The 16,931-nt window shown below is 35.8% G+C and overlaps 2 protein-coding genes across 2 annotated transcripts; one reads left to right on the plus strand and one right to left on the minus strand.

Annotated features, from left to right (window-relative positions):
* The first annotated feature begins 332 nt into the window (after positions 1-332).
* On the plus strand, positions 333-6,212 carry GBSS1 (UDP-Glycosyltransferase superfamily protein). The gene is made up of 13 exons (XM_086436578.1): positions 333-487; positions 1,900-2,269; positions 2,451-2,531; positions 2,637-2,825; positions 3,487-3,550; positions 3,648-3,748; positions 3,853-3,962; positions 4,041-4,284; positions 4,373-4,549; positions 4,636-4,827; positions 4,919-5,005; positions 5,106-5,234; positions 5,718-6,212. Exons 2-13 carry the CDS (start codon positions 1,916-1,918, stop codon positions 5,832-5,834), a joined length of 1,845 nt encoding a protein of 614 aa, XP_086292704.1. The 5' UTR covers positions 333-487; positions 1,900-1,915; the 3' UTR covers positions 5,835-6,212.
* A 924-nt stretch (positions 6,213-7,136) lies between these two features.
* Positions 7,137-15,859, minus strand: LOC147407829 (serine/arginine-rich splicing factor SR34A-like). The gene is made up of 12 exons (XM_086436580.1): positions 13,203-15,859; positions 11,185-11,250; positions 11,006-11,080; positions 10,821-10,929; positions 10,647-10,693; positions 10,511-10,568; positions 8,614-8,663; positions 8,454-8,510; positions 8,088-8,173; positions 7,899-7,988; positions 7,734-7,782; positions 7,137-7,468 (listed from the first exon to the last, which is right to left on the minus strand). The coding sequence occupies exons 1-12, from the start codon at positions 13,287-13,289 to the stop codon at positions 7,448-7,450; spliced, it is 795 nt and encodes a 264-aa protein (XP_086292706.1). The 5' UTR covers positions 13,290-15,859; the 3' UTR covers positions 7,137-7,447.
* Between the last annotated feature and the right edge of the window lie 1,072 nt (positions 15,860-16,931).

Raw genomic sequence — 16,931 nt, forward strand, 5'->3', positions numbered from 1 at the left:
CCTTGTACAGCTGCTAATGCTAATGGCACCTCATTGCTGGTGGACACTGGACTCGACAACCTACGGAGCAGAAACGTCAGCATTTTGTTGGGTTTACATCGCATCAGTTGGACCCACATGAGAGCCCACCACTGATTTTCTACGGTTGTGAGATTTCTCCTTGTCAAATCGTAAAAAAAATATTTGCTGACGTGTCAAATTTAGCGGTGTTTCTCCCCCTAATGATTTCAATTTCTCGCATATTCCCACTTATACCCTTCGTCATTCTTGAACCGCTAAATTATTTGTGGGCCTGATAAAGCATGAATCCTCTCAACCAGTATTATTCCGCCACGTGTAGCAATGGTCCAGAGGCAAACCACTACAAATGCCAGCTTGTTCATGGCTTTCTGTGCGTGATCACATCCGCTGTACGCAGAGCTGATCGCAGAGAGAGGGAGATCATTTTTTTACGTCCAAAACCCTAAGTCTTTCTCGCTGAGAAGTGGTAAGCTCTTGTACAAAATTGTTTTTGAGAGATTATTCAATCGGTTTCTTGTGATCTTGAATCTGAATTTCAGTTTCAATGATCAAATTTTCGTTATTTTTACCGTTAATTTCGTCTTTGTTGATATCTACGTTGGATCTAGTCTTTTATTTGTCAGTTTTGTTGGATTTAAGTTATAATCTACTGTTTTTCTTTGTTTATTTCGTGATTTCTCTTTAATCCTCTGTATTTTCTATGGATCGCATTGAAGGTCGTTTCTAATTTATGCACAAATGCTTCTTTGACGAGGATTTTAAGTGTTATGGGGTAATTTTAGCTGATTTTTGTAGTATTTCGAAGTTAGTAACAGATGCTCTAAAGTGTGATTGAAGATAGATGAACTTGTCGTTTGATTCATGCATCATTGAAGTAACTCTAGCTGTTTCTGTAGTTGAAATTTTTGATCGAGTTTGTTGTAGATGGCCTGAAGCTCAATAGGTTTTCTATGTAGCTTTGAAGATCATTTTCTGTTTTTGAATTTGAGAGTAAGGCTTAATTACTACAGATCATACTTCATTTAGTATAATTAGCGTTCTTGAACTAGGCAATAATATTCAACTAGAATATTTGTAAAGTTAGGAAATAATTTTCGATGAAGCAGCTTAGCAGGGGATATTGATGAATGTCTGGTCTGGTCAATGATCATCTTGAGGTTGACTTTGATCCATTATTGGTGTCTTTGAATCTTGGTTAAACGACTAGATTAAGTTCGAGTGAAATTTATAGTAGAAAAAATAAGGGGAAAGCTATTGCTGTTGAAGATATCTGACATTCTGATAAAAAAGAGACATTTTTTTCCTTGAAATAGTTAGTCATGAACAAAAAAATTGTGCATTTTACTTTGTAATGCAGTGAAATGAATGAAAAGATCGATGTTTTCTACCCAAAAAATAACTTTGAATCCACAAGGCAAAATAAGAGAATAATTCTCTTTACTTTTATTGAAATTTTGAATAATCATAATATAAGAATAAAATGAAAAAAAATAAAAAAAAATCCCTTACAATGACTTAAATATACTTTAAGACTTCTAATTTAACTCCACTTTAGATTTCCATTATACTCACCTAAAATGGTAAATTTTACCTGAAATTATAAGCTGTCCAATAATAGTAAAAAAAATTAATTTAGCTAAAACTTTCATTCTGGCCTTATAATACTAAAACAAATTTTTACTCGAAGTACCCTAAAATCCGCTAAAAACATAAAAATAAAAATCATAAATTTCAGACTTGGACTGAAATGACCTTTTCTCATATTAGAGAAAATATTGTGTATATCGCCATTAGTTGAATCACTGTATGGTGTCCCCATCTAAGGTAATTCAAGAATGAATTCTGGAATATTTCCTTAATGGCTCTGTCTTTCTCCAGAAAAATAATATCACCAATGGCTACTGTGACTGCTTCCAACTTTGTGCCAAGAACCTCACATGTCAACAATGGAACATCTGGGTCAGAGCCTAAAGCAACATTGACACAAATAGGCCTGAGGAACCGATCCGTGACTCATAATGGGTTGAGATCTCTGAACAAAGTAGATTTGCTTAATGCGAGAAACAATGCCAAAGCAATTGCCAGGCAAGCAAGGAAGAAAGGATTCAAAACTGAGAATGCAAAGCATTTGGGGGGTATTATATGTGGAACTGGGATGAATTTGATCTTTGTTGCAGCAGAGATTGGTCCATGGTGCAAAACTGGTGGACTTGGTGATGTTGGTGGAGGCATGCCACCAGCCATGGCGGTAAGAATAAATGCATAATTCCCTTTCCACCAAAATCAAAATGTTCTTTTTTTTTCTTCTTCTTCATGTTTAGTCAGCAAACATAATTGAATAATCTGTTGCACTTCTTTTGTTACATTTTGGTTATAGTGTATCAGATGAAGATATTATTCATTAATCTCTTTGGCCCATACTTTTCTAGGCATTGGGGCACCGTGTCATGACGGTCTGTCCCCGCTATGATCAATACAAAGATGCATGGGATACAGATGTTTTACTTGAGGTAAATTCTTGAATCTTTTGAAGTTTATGTAGAAAGCTTTTCCTTTTTCACCAAGTGTAATTATGTTCAGCTCAAATGAGGATATATTGATCTTTTAACATGTAGATTAAAGTTGGGGACAAAATGGAAACCATCCGCTTCTTCCACTGCTACAAAAGGGGAGTTGATCGTGTTTTTGTGGATCACCCAAGCTTCCTCGAGAAGGTGTGGGGAAAAACTGGATCTAAAGTTTATGGTCCTGCTACTGGATCAGATTACCAGGACAACCAATTTCGATTTAGCTTGTTATGCCAGGTGAGCAATATGTTTTCCTTATAGAGTTCATGTAAAATTTCCCATCTTCAATCATGGCATGGAGATAACATTTATGGCCCTGTTGGCAATGGTAATGAAATAATGAGACGTTGTTAGTTCATTTAGAACAGTATTCAGAATTCTATGAAACTGGTGTCCAAGTATATTTCCTATATAACTGGATTGGCTAATGCCTGTTTCTCTACTGGTAGAACACCGCCCCCACTTTTACTTATTACACCCCAATTAAAAATAAAGAAAATAAGTAAAAGTTGGGGTACCAATAGAAGCTCTCCCAATTTTATTTATTTTTGGTTAGATTTCCAGTTTTTGGGTTTAGGATTTTATATGAGCCTACTCATAATTGTAAACAACTATTGAAATTGTTTGGACGAGTGTTATAATGTTTTGTAATGCTGAGATTATAATCTGAACCGAAGCTTGATAATGTTTGAAGAGTGAGTTTTACTCTTTAATTGGGGTGTGATAAATAATTTAAGAAGTTAGGGTGTAAGAAGAAAAAGTTGGGGTGCCAATAGAAGCTCTCTTTTGTATAAGAAAAATACTTATTCCTTTTTTTGCATTCCATCTGGTCCCACTCACGATTTAGTAAACCTACTTATAATGCTGAAACTATACTCATACACTTTATGGCATTCAGGCAGCTTTGGAAGCACCAAGGGTTCTGAATCTTAACAGCAATAAATATTTCTCTGGACCATATGGTTGGTGCCTCTTCTCCATCTCTTGAATTTGGTACTTTCAGTTTCTATTAGGAAGTTTCTTCATTTAAGCACAATGGCTTAATCTTGCCGAATGCAGGGGAGGATGTCGTGTTCATTTGTAACGATTGGCATACCGCTCTTCTCCCATGTTACCTTAAGACTATGTACAAACCTCATGGGGTCTACAAAAATGCGAAGGTAAGGTGTTCTCATTTTTTGCTTTATTTTATTTTTTGAACCATTGCACCTAGAATTGTGTCCTATTGCAATTTTTTTGGGGCTGACATTAATAATGTTTCCAGGTTGCTTTTTGCATACACAACATCGCCTACCAAGGCAGATTCCCCTTTTCAGACTTTTCATTTCTCAATCTTCCAGATTCATTCAAGAGTTCCTTTGATTTCTTTGATGGGTATGAGCTCTTGAGTTTTCCACTGGCTTCAGTCTTCTTTCCTTTTTCCAAGTTTTATAACGTGTTTGTATATATTAGGTATGACAAGCCTGTGAAAGGAAGGAAAATTAATTGGATGAAGGCTGGAATATTAGAATCTGACAGGGTTGTAACAGTGAGCCCATACTATGCCGAAGAACTTGTTTCAGGAGAAGATAAAGGTGTGGAATTGGATACAATCATCCGTAAGACTGGCATTACAGGTATTGTGAATGGAATGGATGTCCAGGAGTGGGACCCATCCGAGGACAAATACATCGATGTCAAGTATGATGCTACAACTGTAAGAAACTTTCAGAGGATGTTTTCGATTTCCATTATTTGACTTTCTAGTTACAATTATTGACATGCATTGAAATTGATGTTTTCAGGTGATGGATGCAAAGCCTCTTCTGAAGGAAGCACTGCAGGCAGAAGTTGGGTTGCCTGTGGACGGAAACATTCCTGTCATAGGCTTCATCGGTAGACTTGAAGAACAAAAAGGTTCAGATATTCTCGCAGCTGCTATACCTCAATTCATTGGTGAGAATGTTCAGATAATCGTCCTTGTAAGTATCAGAAGTGAGCATTAATAATTTCTCTTTTATCAAAGATCAGTCATCGGGTTTGATTCATTATCCTTGCTTTATTTCAGGGGACTGGTAAAAAGTACATGGAGAAGCAGCTTGAACAGTTGGAGATAAAGTATCCTGACAAGGCTAGAGGAGTGGCGAAATTCAATGTTCCATTGGCCCACATGATCATAGCTGGGGTTGATTTTATGATACTCCCAAGTAGATTTGAACCATGTGGCCTCATTCAGTTACATGCAATGCGATATGGAACGGTACGGGCCTCTCCCAATTCGCGTCACCTAATTTCGTGCAATCAAACTAAATTAAATTGGCAAACCACCTGACAATAACTTTTTGGTGCAGGTGTGTATAGTTGCATCGACTGGTGGACTAGTTGACACTGTCAAAGAAGGTTTTACTGGATTTCAGATGGGGGCCTTTAATGTTGAAGTAAGTAACAATTTGTTCCTCTCTGAGCTCTGCACAACCCATCTACTTGATATGTTTGCTTTGGAAACTAAGTTCAACTTCTCCACTTTGGTGCTTTTAGTGTGATGAAGTGGATCCTGCGGATGTGACTGCAATCGAAACAACAGCTAAAAGGGCCCTGGCAACCTATGGTACACCTGCTTTGACAGAAATGATTAAGAACTGCATGGCTCAGGACCTTTCCTGGAAGGTAAATAAAAAGAACAAGAGATATCAATATACCAAAAGATAACCTATACGATAATGATGCGGAAAAAGCCTATTTTTTTTTCCCTTTTGGTCTGTAACACACCACCACACTCTGTCAATGTCAATAGCGGCCAACTTTGTGGTGGCTTTCACTCTGGTACCTCTCTTTTGAGGTCCTAGGTAGCCCTTTTCCCAGGACTGGTGAATCTTACTTTGGTACATTTCCCAGACCCCTAGGCTAGGTGATAGTTTCCAGAGTGTTGAATATGAGGTTTTGTGTTGGCTCTGATACCATTTTGATAAGACCTAACCTAACCAATATATCAAAAGCATCTAAGTTACAATGGTGCGGGAAATTGAGCCATTCTCTCTCGGGTTGTAACAAGAACTCTCCCATATATGTGGATTGAAACCCTAGGAAAGAACATATATCATTTTCTTGTTTTTGTGTTGGATATGAACCGAATTTGTTTTTGGAACACAGGGACCTGCTAAGAAATGGGAGCAATTGCTGTTGAGCATGGAGGTTGCAGGCAGTGAACCTGGAGTAGAAGGCGAGGAGATCGCTCCTCTTGCCAAGGAAAATGTTGCCACTCCTTGATTATTTACTGTGGTTGCCTACCTTGTACGTGCTGTTAATCCTAAGTTTTGAAGATCCGTTTAACGTTGGATTGATGAGGACCTAGTGAAGGATAGTTATGGAGGTGGCTTGGGTTAAAAATAATATTGCAGAACTAACATACTCGACATAGGGAGTTCTCCTTTCTAATATCTGTTGAAGTATGTGTGCATAAATGGGAATATCAAGATTCTAAATGCTACCTAGCTTAGACGCTACGTCACCTCTCTGTCGTTAAGATCTCAAATCGAGGGAGCAAGTTACTTAAATCTGTTACTTTAAATAAAAACTGTTTGTTTTACTTTAAAAACTGTTTGTTTGTAATTCTGTATGTATAGAAGTGCTGTTCGCAATTGCAAATTTTCCCTTCTTTTTTTTTTTTGTTGGGTCCGGGTGTTAAAATCATAGATTCATTGAGGAATATTTTAGTCATAAACTGAAAAAATAAATACTACATTATCATCCAACAAGAAGCTCAACATCAGTTTTAGGTAAGATAAGGCCTCAAAAAGTTGATTTCGGTTGGCTTTGTCAATCTAAAATTTGGTTGCATTTCTATTCGTCGGTTGTTATATAGTTAAATACGAGTCTCAAACCTCCATTTTGTTATTATAGGAAGTTTTATCTACCACTACCTCACTAAACACGTCATAGCTGAGACATTTTTGTTCTTTCAAGGAAAATAAAGAGTGCACATCAAAAGCACATGAAGGCAAGAGATTCTCAACATTTGGATTAAAAACAATGAGGCCCAATATGGGACCTTTGGGTGCTTCGTTGCATCTAATGCAAATAACTCATGAACTTTTGGACACATCCACAGTTTCCATAAGAAATGGGCTAAAACTATGACAAAAATACTGCTTTGTACTCTCTTGGATGATGCAGACTCTGCATATCTGGTTATGTGCTTTGTTTGCTTTGCCATTTTTCATGCGAGGCCATGGACATGTTCACTTGGGGAATTTTGGTGTTTGCTGCACCCACTTTTCTTCCACGCTCCAGCCTCAAGAGATATGATGGCTGAGCCAATTTTTGGCACCCGCAAAATTCACCAGCTAAACAGCTTCTATGGATTTCAAACCCATCATTTATTACAAAATTACCCTTTTAAACAACCCCACCCCCCCAAAACACACACACAAAAAAGGCATCACCGATCAGATGATCATCACCACTTATCTCTTCTGCATTCCAGTCACATAATATGGATATGTTGGCAAACTTAACCATGACCATAGTGCCAGTAAGGGAAAATAAATAAATAAATAAATACACGCAGGATGAGAAAACAAGGAAGCAAAGATAGATACCAATCAATACGAGTTCTATGCACTCAAAGCCCTTCAAGTTGTCTCTATGCAAGTCAACAAAATTACCATGCGTCAAGTTGATAGTCTTGAAACTATTGCTTACAGGGGAAAAAACAAAAAACAAACCCAGTCTCTGCTGCTGAGCTTATAAGTAAACAAAACTACTGTGAAGCTAAAATGAAATAACTCAAATCATATTTGTAGCACTCATCACAGTGAACCACAAAAGAACAGAATACGCCCTGCTGTCCTCAGGATCTTTGACTTTGGATGGTGTAGGGATCAGCCACTACCCGAGCGCACCTGGAAAGGTTAAGAACTTCAATATGTGGCCTAGGAGGATGAAAGAAAGGGGTATTCATAAATTGGGCTAAATTCAATTAATTATACTTTATGCAGACAAGGAAAAAAAACAAAAATTAAGGATTGAAATTTTTGTTAAGGTATATAGTCCCTGGTTAATATAGTTTGTTTGGTCAAAAAACTAAACCATTATGGGCAACTAGTGGCTTTTTCCAAATTTAGCAGTGTGTGTGTGTGTTCAAGATTCTGCAAACCAAAGTCTCACCTGATGAGGTGAGTTCGACCTCGATTTTGACTTTGACCTCGACCTTGATCTATACATTTTGAATAATAACAAGAAAGAAGACATGATTCCATAAACCAGGCTACAGAGAAAAACCTCATCAAGAACAACAGAGTAGAAATATTTAAGTTATTCAGTAATAAATACCTGGATAATCTGGCAGGAGATACAGATCTAGATCTTGAGGCAGATCTAGGTTTTGATGGCGATCTAGAGACAGATCGTTCGAGTGACTTGCTGCAGAAAAGAAGCAAACAATCCATCGCAAACAAATGTTAGAGAACCATTCAACGCAATAGTGGAACTAAAACTGAGTTTCTGTTTACTGGGTGATACCTCCGCTTTCTTCCAGCACTTCTGCTTCGACTTCGACTTCTACTTGGGCTACGGCTTCTGGACACACTACCCTCGTAGGCTTTCACCTGCCCCAATCAATTTTTCAAATTAAGAAATCCCGTGATAAGCTCATTAAAGTTTCTTTATTATTCCTGTTAAGTAGCAGACAATTCTCAAACTTAAGCCTTGAAATTTCCATAAATAAATTAGTATATCCCTCCCCATAAAATAAACAAACGAAGTCAAATCATTTTCTTTCAAACCTATGCATTTCATGACAAATGAAAATCTACAAAGGGAGCCTCTTTGTTAAAAAAAAAAAAAAATGACTCAAAAATCACAACCTTTGATAATATGAAAACTTACCCGAATATAAGCTCTTGAAAACGGATTTTTAAACTCAGTGTCATCGAGTTTCCGAATCTGAGGAACAAAAGACAATTAACAAATTGGAGCAAAAGAATAAATAAATAAACTTGCACTAAACCAGAAAACGAAGAGAGTAAAAATGAATTCAATAACTTACAGCATATTTCATGTCCTCATAATTGGTATAGTCTACAAGACCCATAGTTCCTGAAACCATACACAGCACTTCAGTAACAAGACATTAAAGTTATATATGTGTGTGTGTATATATATATATATATGTCATTATAGATGAACTTCAAAAAGACATGAAAATATATATTACTATTTTGGTACTTGTAAGATCTCATTAAACCAAAAGCAGAGGTGAGCATACAATGAGGAAGTCGAGGTGACTGAAAACAAAATCTTAAAAGAGAGATCTCTGAATTATTTTGAAAGCTTAAACCAAAAAAGATAAGACATAAAATGCTTATAATTGCTTAGCGAATGGAAGTTCCTTTCCATCCAAGATTCTCCTATTTCCCTCCTTCCTTCCAAATCCTCCCGCAAACCACAAATAGGATTAAGCTCCAAAGCATTTCTCTTATGAACAAGAAATGCTGGGGGTGCCAGATTTGGAAGAGAAAAAAGATATAGTTGGGAAGACCACAATCAATATTGAAAGAGACTCGTGAAATGGGACAAAATATCAGGGGTGAAAATACAACTAATGAATATATGGTTAACAATAAATCACTAGCTTTGCATTAGTAGAAATCTACAATAGTGATACAACGAAAAATGAGAGTCTACAATCAAAATATTGTCCAAGATAACTGTCAAAATAAAGAAAGCCACCATAGAGGGGATTCTTGATCCCCAAACGATATAGGCTGGGAAAGAAGAGCTATTGGAGCAAGCCAAAACGTTGTAAAAAATTGATTGAGAAGATTCCATCACAGTTCCTTGTTCCATAGCTAAATATATTCTTCAAAATGAGAGAATGTAGGATAAAAAATTCAACTAATGCAAAAAGCTAAGGATTCAAATTTTCCCAGCAATTAAAGCACCTAAAAAACCAAAATCTCAAGATATCTTGTTGTTAGCCCGAACCAAGAGGTTTTCAGTCTCATTTCAAATAGAATATCAGTAGAAAAAATAGAATTTGGGGGGAATTTTCCACACCAGAAGTCTTCCTAGATTCGTACCTTGCTGGCTCTACCTATTCCTAAACTCAAGCAAAATATTTTGAAGGTCCCTCCGCACAACACCCCCCAAAAGATAATCTCACCTCACCATTATCCCACCCCAAAAGGTCACCCCATATACTTTGCCCGAATCACTGCCCTCCAAAGACTATCATTGTTGACACCAAAACGCCCCTTTTAGGATAGCAAATGGTATTGCATTTAATGAGATGAATTTAAGTGATACATCGCAGGTTTCTTCCAATTCAATTTTACATACAACTTCTAGCCCACCGGATCTGATTCTAGAATTGATGCATTTGCTTGCAATCAGGACCCCATCCAATATCTATCTACCTCAAACAAAAACACCCTACTCAAGACCAATCATAGTTGGAATGACCCATAAAAGCCTCAAAACAAGCATTTTTAGCTATGACTTATAGGCATACCAACCAAGTTCAGATTCAACGACAAATCGACAGGGGATCAATTTGTTTGTTTAATTTGGATAAATCTGAGAAAGGTCTAGCAAGATGGAGAAAATTTTGGGGATTATACAAATCATGTTGTTGGGTTTCTTCCAAAAGACCCATCAACTCCAACTCCCTTGAAATACTTCTTGCTCTTGAGGTTTGAAGGTTGAAGCAGATAAAATCTTGAGGTTGAAAGGGGTGATTAATCAGCAAATGGCCAATTAATTCGTCAATGCATGGGCATAAGCCATCTATGACTACGTACATATTTTTTTTCTCCTTAAAAGAAGAAAAGCAAGGTACATCTGACCTATAAAAATCCATAAGAACCGGATTGTCAAAGGTAAATGATACTGTCTATAGCCAGCAATGCAGATAGTAATAGTTATTATAGAAGTATACAACTTACCATCACCATTGCGGAAAACTTGGGCAAAACAGACATCACCTGCCTTCCGCATGTGATCCTGAAATGCAACCTATGAAGTTATAACGACTGCAAAATCAAACTTACACATAAAACAGTTAGTAAGCGATCAACTCACCTTCAAATCTTGCCACGAAGCAGAAGAAGGCAGTCCACGAATAACAACTACAAAGCAAAAGATAAAACTATTAAGGATATTGAAGAAAGTCCATAAAAAACCACAATAAAAGATGAGAATAGTTGATAAAGAAATAACGGCCAGAATATGTAAGCATGTATCCCCTCAATGCACCTCTATATTCAGAACGGCGTGAAGCACCACCATTTCTTCCTCCACCACCATAACCCCCTCTACGATCATTTGAAGATGATTGGCCTCTACCACCATGGGCAAGCTCAACCTGCGACCAGGAAAATTAATAAATCCAACCACAGAATGATGACACAGGTATGGAAGTAGAAGGAGATCCCAGGTACCCTTAAACGAGAGCCATCAAACTTATAGCCATCACGACCCTTGATTGCATCTTCAGCATCCCGAGCATCTTCAAACTGTATAATCAATGCAACAAACAGGAAGGATATAATCCAAAAGAGACATTTTTTTTCATTGATACCATATGTAACCAAGAATATAGCAGGATAATGAAATATACCTCCACAAAACAATAACCAGGAGGGCGAGGTGGGATCTTCAGCTCAATGTCAAGTATACGACCATACTGAGGCCAGTGAAAATGGAAATTATGATATAAACAGAGTTACAGACAGCGAGTGTTATCTAGAAAATGTGATACAAAGACCTGCACTAAAATTGAATATTTACAACAAAAGCAATCTGAAATACCAAAACCTCCAATACTCAACAAGAAGCCATAGATTAATGGTCCAAAAAACTGCATTATAATGTTCCTTGGTGGTTAAGACTAAAAATAAATTGTGTCAAATAAAAACAGTGAAAGGCAGTTGAATTTTTTTTATTTGATTGGTATAGGGTGAAGGAAAGGCTGTTGAATGTTTAGAATTATCAATTGAGCCAGAAGGTATATTTTGAATATTATGTTTATTACTTGTTCATCTTAGTTTTTGTACTCACGTATAGCCTAAGTTAGCATATACAGGACAAATAACTTTTGCCATTTTCTGGCTTATTTGGGGAGAGAGGAATCGGAGGGTCTTTCAAGAAGTGGACAATAACTTTCATGGTTTGGTCCTTGAAGACTTATGATTGCTTTTCTTTTGGAGTAAACTAGATCCGGACTTCAAAGGGGTTTTCTTTGAGGATTATTTTTTTTAGATGGGAGGCTTTATGCATGGTTTAAAGTTTTGTTTTCTATTGTTCTACTTTGATTGGTTAGCTCAACCAACGTCTTCCTTTAAATTAATAAATTCTTTTACCAATAAAAAAAAACATGTGGAAACATCAGATGAGATGCACCATGAGAAGTATAAGTAGACAGAAACCAAGTAAATATTTACTAGGCATAAGTAAACACACAAACCAAATAGAAATATTTACCAATAAAAAAAAAACATACACACAAACTAAGCAAAATATTTTACTACTATGAGACAACAGCACGACACTAAGGTTTGTGGCCATGCCAAACATATATCTGCAAGAGAACCCGAGTTTACAATTCCCCACACATGTTGTGATACCCAGGGCAGGGCCACCATTTATTTTATAGACATATTATAAAAAAGTATAACTAAAAGAATGTGGAAGTAATTCCATCCTCCATTCACTTATTTATAAAATTGTTAAACATAACTAGAGTTGTTTGATTGTATAAATTTGACTTATAATTGTGTAGTTGTTGCGAAGCTCTACAGTGTACAGGAATGTTTCTTTTAGTAGTACATATATTTCTTTCATTCTTTTTATTTAAAATATTGCTAAGTTAAATATAGCTAAAATAGTACATTAAAACAGGTGTATGGAAGTATCAATATTTCAAGCTTCCCAAAGGCAACATGTGCAACAGGTTGAACACCCCTATTGCTGTCAGACACTGACGTGTTTTTGAGTCCTTTGTTACCCGATTTACTATAATAGACGCCATGCAACATAGGAATTAGATATATATCAGAGAGAGTTGGAGACCAAGATGAAACTGTCCAGAAGTGAAAAAGACTGATCATCTATTCTCCACAAAAAGCATATGAAGCTGAGGAATATGTATTTCAAGAATGGTGAAGCCTATATTCATCATTAAATCAAGAAAAATGCAAACAAAATAGTCAATTCATCTATTATCCATAAAAGCATATGGAAACTTATGGCTATGTCATTCAAGAATGGTGAAGCCTATATTCATCATTAAATCAAGAGATATGCAAAGAAAATGGCCAATTCATCAATTCTCCATAAAAGGGTATGGAAACTATGTCTATGTCATTCAAGAACGGTGAAGTCTATATTCATCATTCAATCAAGAAAAAAATGCAAAGAAAATAGCCAATTCAAATTCCCAATGATGAAGCCTTTTTTTTTTTGTGTGTGTGTGCAAGGCAAGCAAGATCAATAGGTGAAGGCAATTTTGAACCTGGGTCATAGTATCAACATTCAGACTTTAACCAACTTAGCAAGCTGGCACCTTCCAATAATGACAAAGCCTATATTCATAACCAATGCAAGAAGAAAATACAAATGAAAATATCCAATTCAAACCTTGTAGAACAGATCTTCAATTTCCCATTCTCGTATATCCGAAGGCAGGTTACCAACATATATCATGCGAGCAGAACGACCACTCATTTTTAATGTCAAATAGATTATTCAGAACCTGTTTTGCTGCATAGTGGGGAAAAACAAAAGAATAACTTATAATCAAGAAGAAAATCCCTTCCGTTCAAAATTACGGATCCAAGCCTACAGTATTAACTAGTTCTTAGCGCCATGGACTTTGTGTGACGACAATACAATGAAAGCAAAGCCAAAAAACTATGAAGCAAACCAATAGAGCAATCCTCGATGTGAGTGGTGCTCCACAAGCTCCAATGTTCATTTGCTCCAAGATGCTCCACAGCTATAATAAATTTGAAATAAAATTTGATCTCCTCATCCTCTCTCCTTGATTTTTTTTTTTTTTTTCAGAGGTGTGCATAAGAACTCCTTGCAAGAGCCTCCACTTATCAAAACAACAATAAATCCACCCTGATTTCTCCCACTCCCTCTCTATACTCATATGCATAGTTCCAAAGATCCTATTGGTCCCAGCGCTTTTCATCTATCATAAAGAAAGTTTATTCGTTATGAAATGCTATAAGGCCGCCAAAAGATTTAAGCATTTACCTTAATCAGCTTTCTTTAGAACCGAATTGAGGAAAATAGACCTGGAAATTATGAATATTTTTATTTGATGGTAAAATATCTTGAAATATGAAAATACATCAGATAGTAGATACCTCGACTTCATGATTGTTATTTGTTTATGCAAATGAAAACCAAACTATGAGTGTTTAGATATTAGTCATCTTCAGGGGACGATCGGCTAGAAAAGTACCCAAAAGACAAGTGCCTATATGATCATTAATTGGGGCATTTGAACACTTGTTCACACTAGGAGATACATTGTATCGATAAACAATAACACCCCCCACCCTCACTTCTCAAGGACTTCCAATCATAGTAACAAAAAACTTTGGTTTTTTTTTTTAAGAAGTCTCGTTTAAAACACGTTTCGTACCTCTAACGATTAAAGCAATAACAAAAAAACTGGATTTAAAAAAAAACACATTTTATTGTTTTAAACACAACTTTTACATTTTAAACACATTTTTTTTTACCACAATAAAATAAATTAAAAAACAAAATAACCCATGTTTTGCAAGTCTATGGTTAATTTCTATGGCCTTAACGGTTGTTTGTACTTTGGTTCATAGTTTAATGTAGGATTTGATGGTGATGCTTGATGCTATAAATTTGTTTTTCAATAGTGTGTTATTTTGCTCAAAAGATACATTGATGGTTAGAGAAAAGAAAATATCATCATAAATGTATAATTATCTGTGGGAACATGCTATTCTCATTTCTTTCACATTTTCTTCATTTTTTCTGAAGTTTTACCTTGCCGTTTTAAACTCGTACTCTTGACTTGGTTACTATGCTTCCATCCCAAAGAAATGAAATATATATATTCTATCAAAATGAATGAGGGAAGGATGACCTTTTACATCACCCCAACTTTTACTTATTTCACCCCAATTTCTTAAATTGTTTATAATGCCCCAATTAAAGATTAAAACGCACTCCTCGAACATTCAAAAGGTTTGGCTCAAAATATAATCTCAACATTACAAAACATTATAACACAAAACTATTTCTGTAGTTGTTTATGATTATTTGTGATTAGGCTCATATAAAATCCAAAACCCAATAAAATAGAAATCTAGCAAAAAAATAACAAGAGAGCTTCTATTGGCACCAAAACTTTTACTTACTCTCAACCATTCACTTATTTCCTTTATTTTTAATTGAGGTGTAATGAAAAAAAATTGGGGGGCTAATAGCAGCTATTTAAAAAAAAATTAAAAAATAATTATGACTAGAGTGGAAGTAGGAAACACTGCTTCACCACTCAATCTCATGTCTTTGGGGAGCAACTCAGGGTGTTGAAACACTGCTTCACCACTCAAGTGATGACCTTTTATGTAATTTGGCTAGAGCATGAGTGAAACACTCACAAAAATCAAATGCGGATTTGTACCATGAGCCTAGTTGTGATGTAAAACCAATAGGATCGCTCCAGAAACTCCTCAAAAACATGTTTTTGTAGTCACTAGGTCAAAGCCCCAACCCTAATTGAGTACTTTACACCAATTGAGCATGTTGGGGCTGAACCCATAGATCAATTGGTTGATAAATCTGTCTTGCAACAACTAGATCACTGGTTCAATCCAAATTAGAAATTTTAAGTCAAAGTGCAGGGTATCTAGATTAGGGTTTCATCCCAAATCAATAATTCAAAAACAACGACAGAGAATTTAATAAATAATAGATTAAGAAAGCGATCCAAATACAAATTGTAAAGCTCTAAAACATGTAAATCAAACAGCAATCACAGAGGGCTAAGCTTCAAAAATAAAACTCTAGAGAAATAGAAAATGAGAGCTGGAGACCTAGAGTGAATCTCTTACGAAAGATTCGAGACAGATTAAGTTGTTAGCTTCCCTTCGTACTGCAGTGACGAATTCGTCAACCAAAAACACAATTGCAAATTAGGGTTTGAGAAAGAGAGACCTTGAATGCTGATCTGACCCGATGGGGTGAGCTAAGCGATCTGCCAAACGAGATACCGCATGAAAGACCTACGGCTATCTTGATGCGGATTTGCCGATAGGGAAACGTGGCAAATAGGGCTTCAGATGAATTGGGTACGGATCGGATTGGGGTCGACCTGGGACCAATCCGATAAGAACTGGATCGGACTTGGATCCAAGTTGTAGAATTCAGACCCAATCGGATTGTTATCGGATCCAACAACCCAATTTGATGTGCAAAGTCTAAATAAATTAGCTAATGATAAACTGATGCGCTAGAACTTACACGATGATGATGTGGCAAGTGCACAGAACAATAAATATTTTTCTTTCGTATCCTAGAGAAAAAGATTGATGGTTCTATGCATTTGCCACGTCAATCATATATAAATCACATATGAGTTTATAACGACTTATATATCAACCATATTATATAAAACAGAGTTGTGATAAGCTAACTCAAACAAAAAAACACGGAACATTCACTAAACTTATGTGACATGTGCTAAGAACCATAGTTTTTTTTTTTTTGTTTTTGGGTGGGGGTGGGGGATACACAGGTAAAAATGCTTATGGCTCCGTGTAGTTAGTGAATTTTGAGTGCCTTTTTTCGGGTCAAATTGTTATTATTTTATATATATTAAAAAAAAAGAGATGTTATTGGCATCCTAACTTTTACTTATTACATTTCAATTAAAAATTAAATAAAATAAGTAAATGGAAAAGAATAAGTAAAAGTTGGGGTCCACCAATAAAAGCTCTCGTCTTTTTTAAGCTAGATTTTCACTTTTTTTATTTTTATATGAGCCTAAACATAATTGTAAACAATAGCTGCAATTGTTTGAACGAGTGTCATAATGTTATGTAATGCTTGAAGAGCTATGTTTTAATCTTTAATTGGAGTATGATAAATAATTTAAGAAATTGGAGTGTAATAAGTAAAAGTTGGGGTGCCAATAACAATTCTCGTAAACAAATTATAATTTTATAATTTAGAGTATTATACTTAAAACCCAAGTACTATTTGACTATTTGCATAAACTCCCTAAAATTGAAATTATAGATATCCTAATTTGCACGAATCCATTAGAAAATGTTCAAAATTTCAAATTTTAAGTTGATTTCAATTAAGAGTTTA

Source organism: Akebia trifoliata, chromosome 3 (assembly GCF_017979445.1).
Source record: "Akebia trifoliata isolate Shusen 1 chromosome 3, ASM1797944v1, whole genome shotgun sequence".
Lineage (NCBI taxonomy): Eukaryota > Viridiplantae > Streptophyta > Magnoliopsida > Ranunculales > Lardizabalaceae > Akebia > Akebia trifoliata.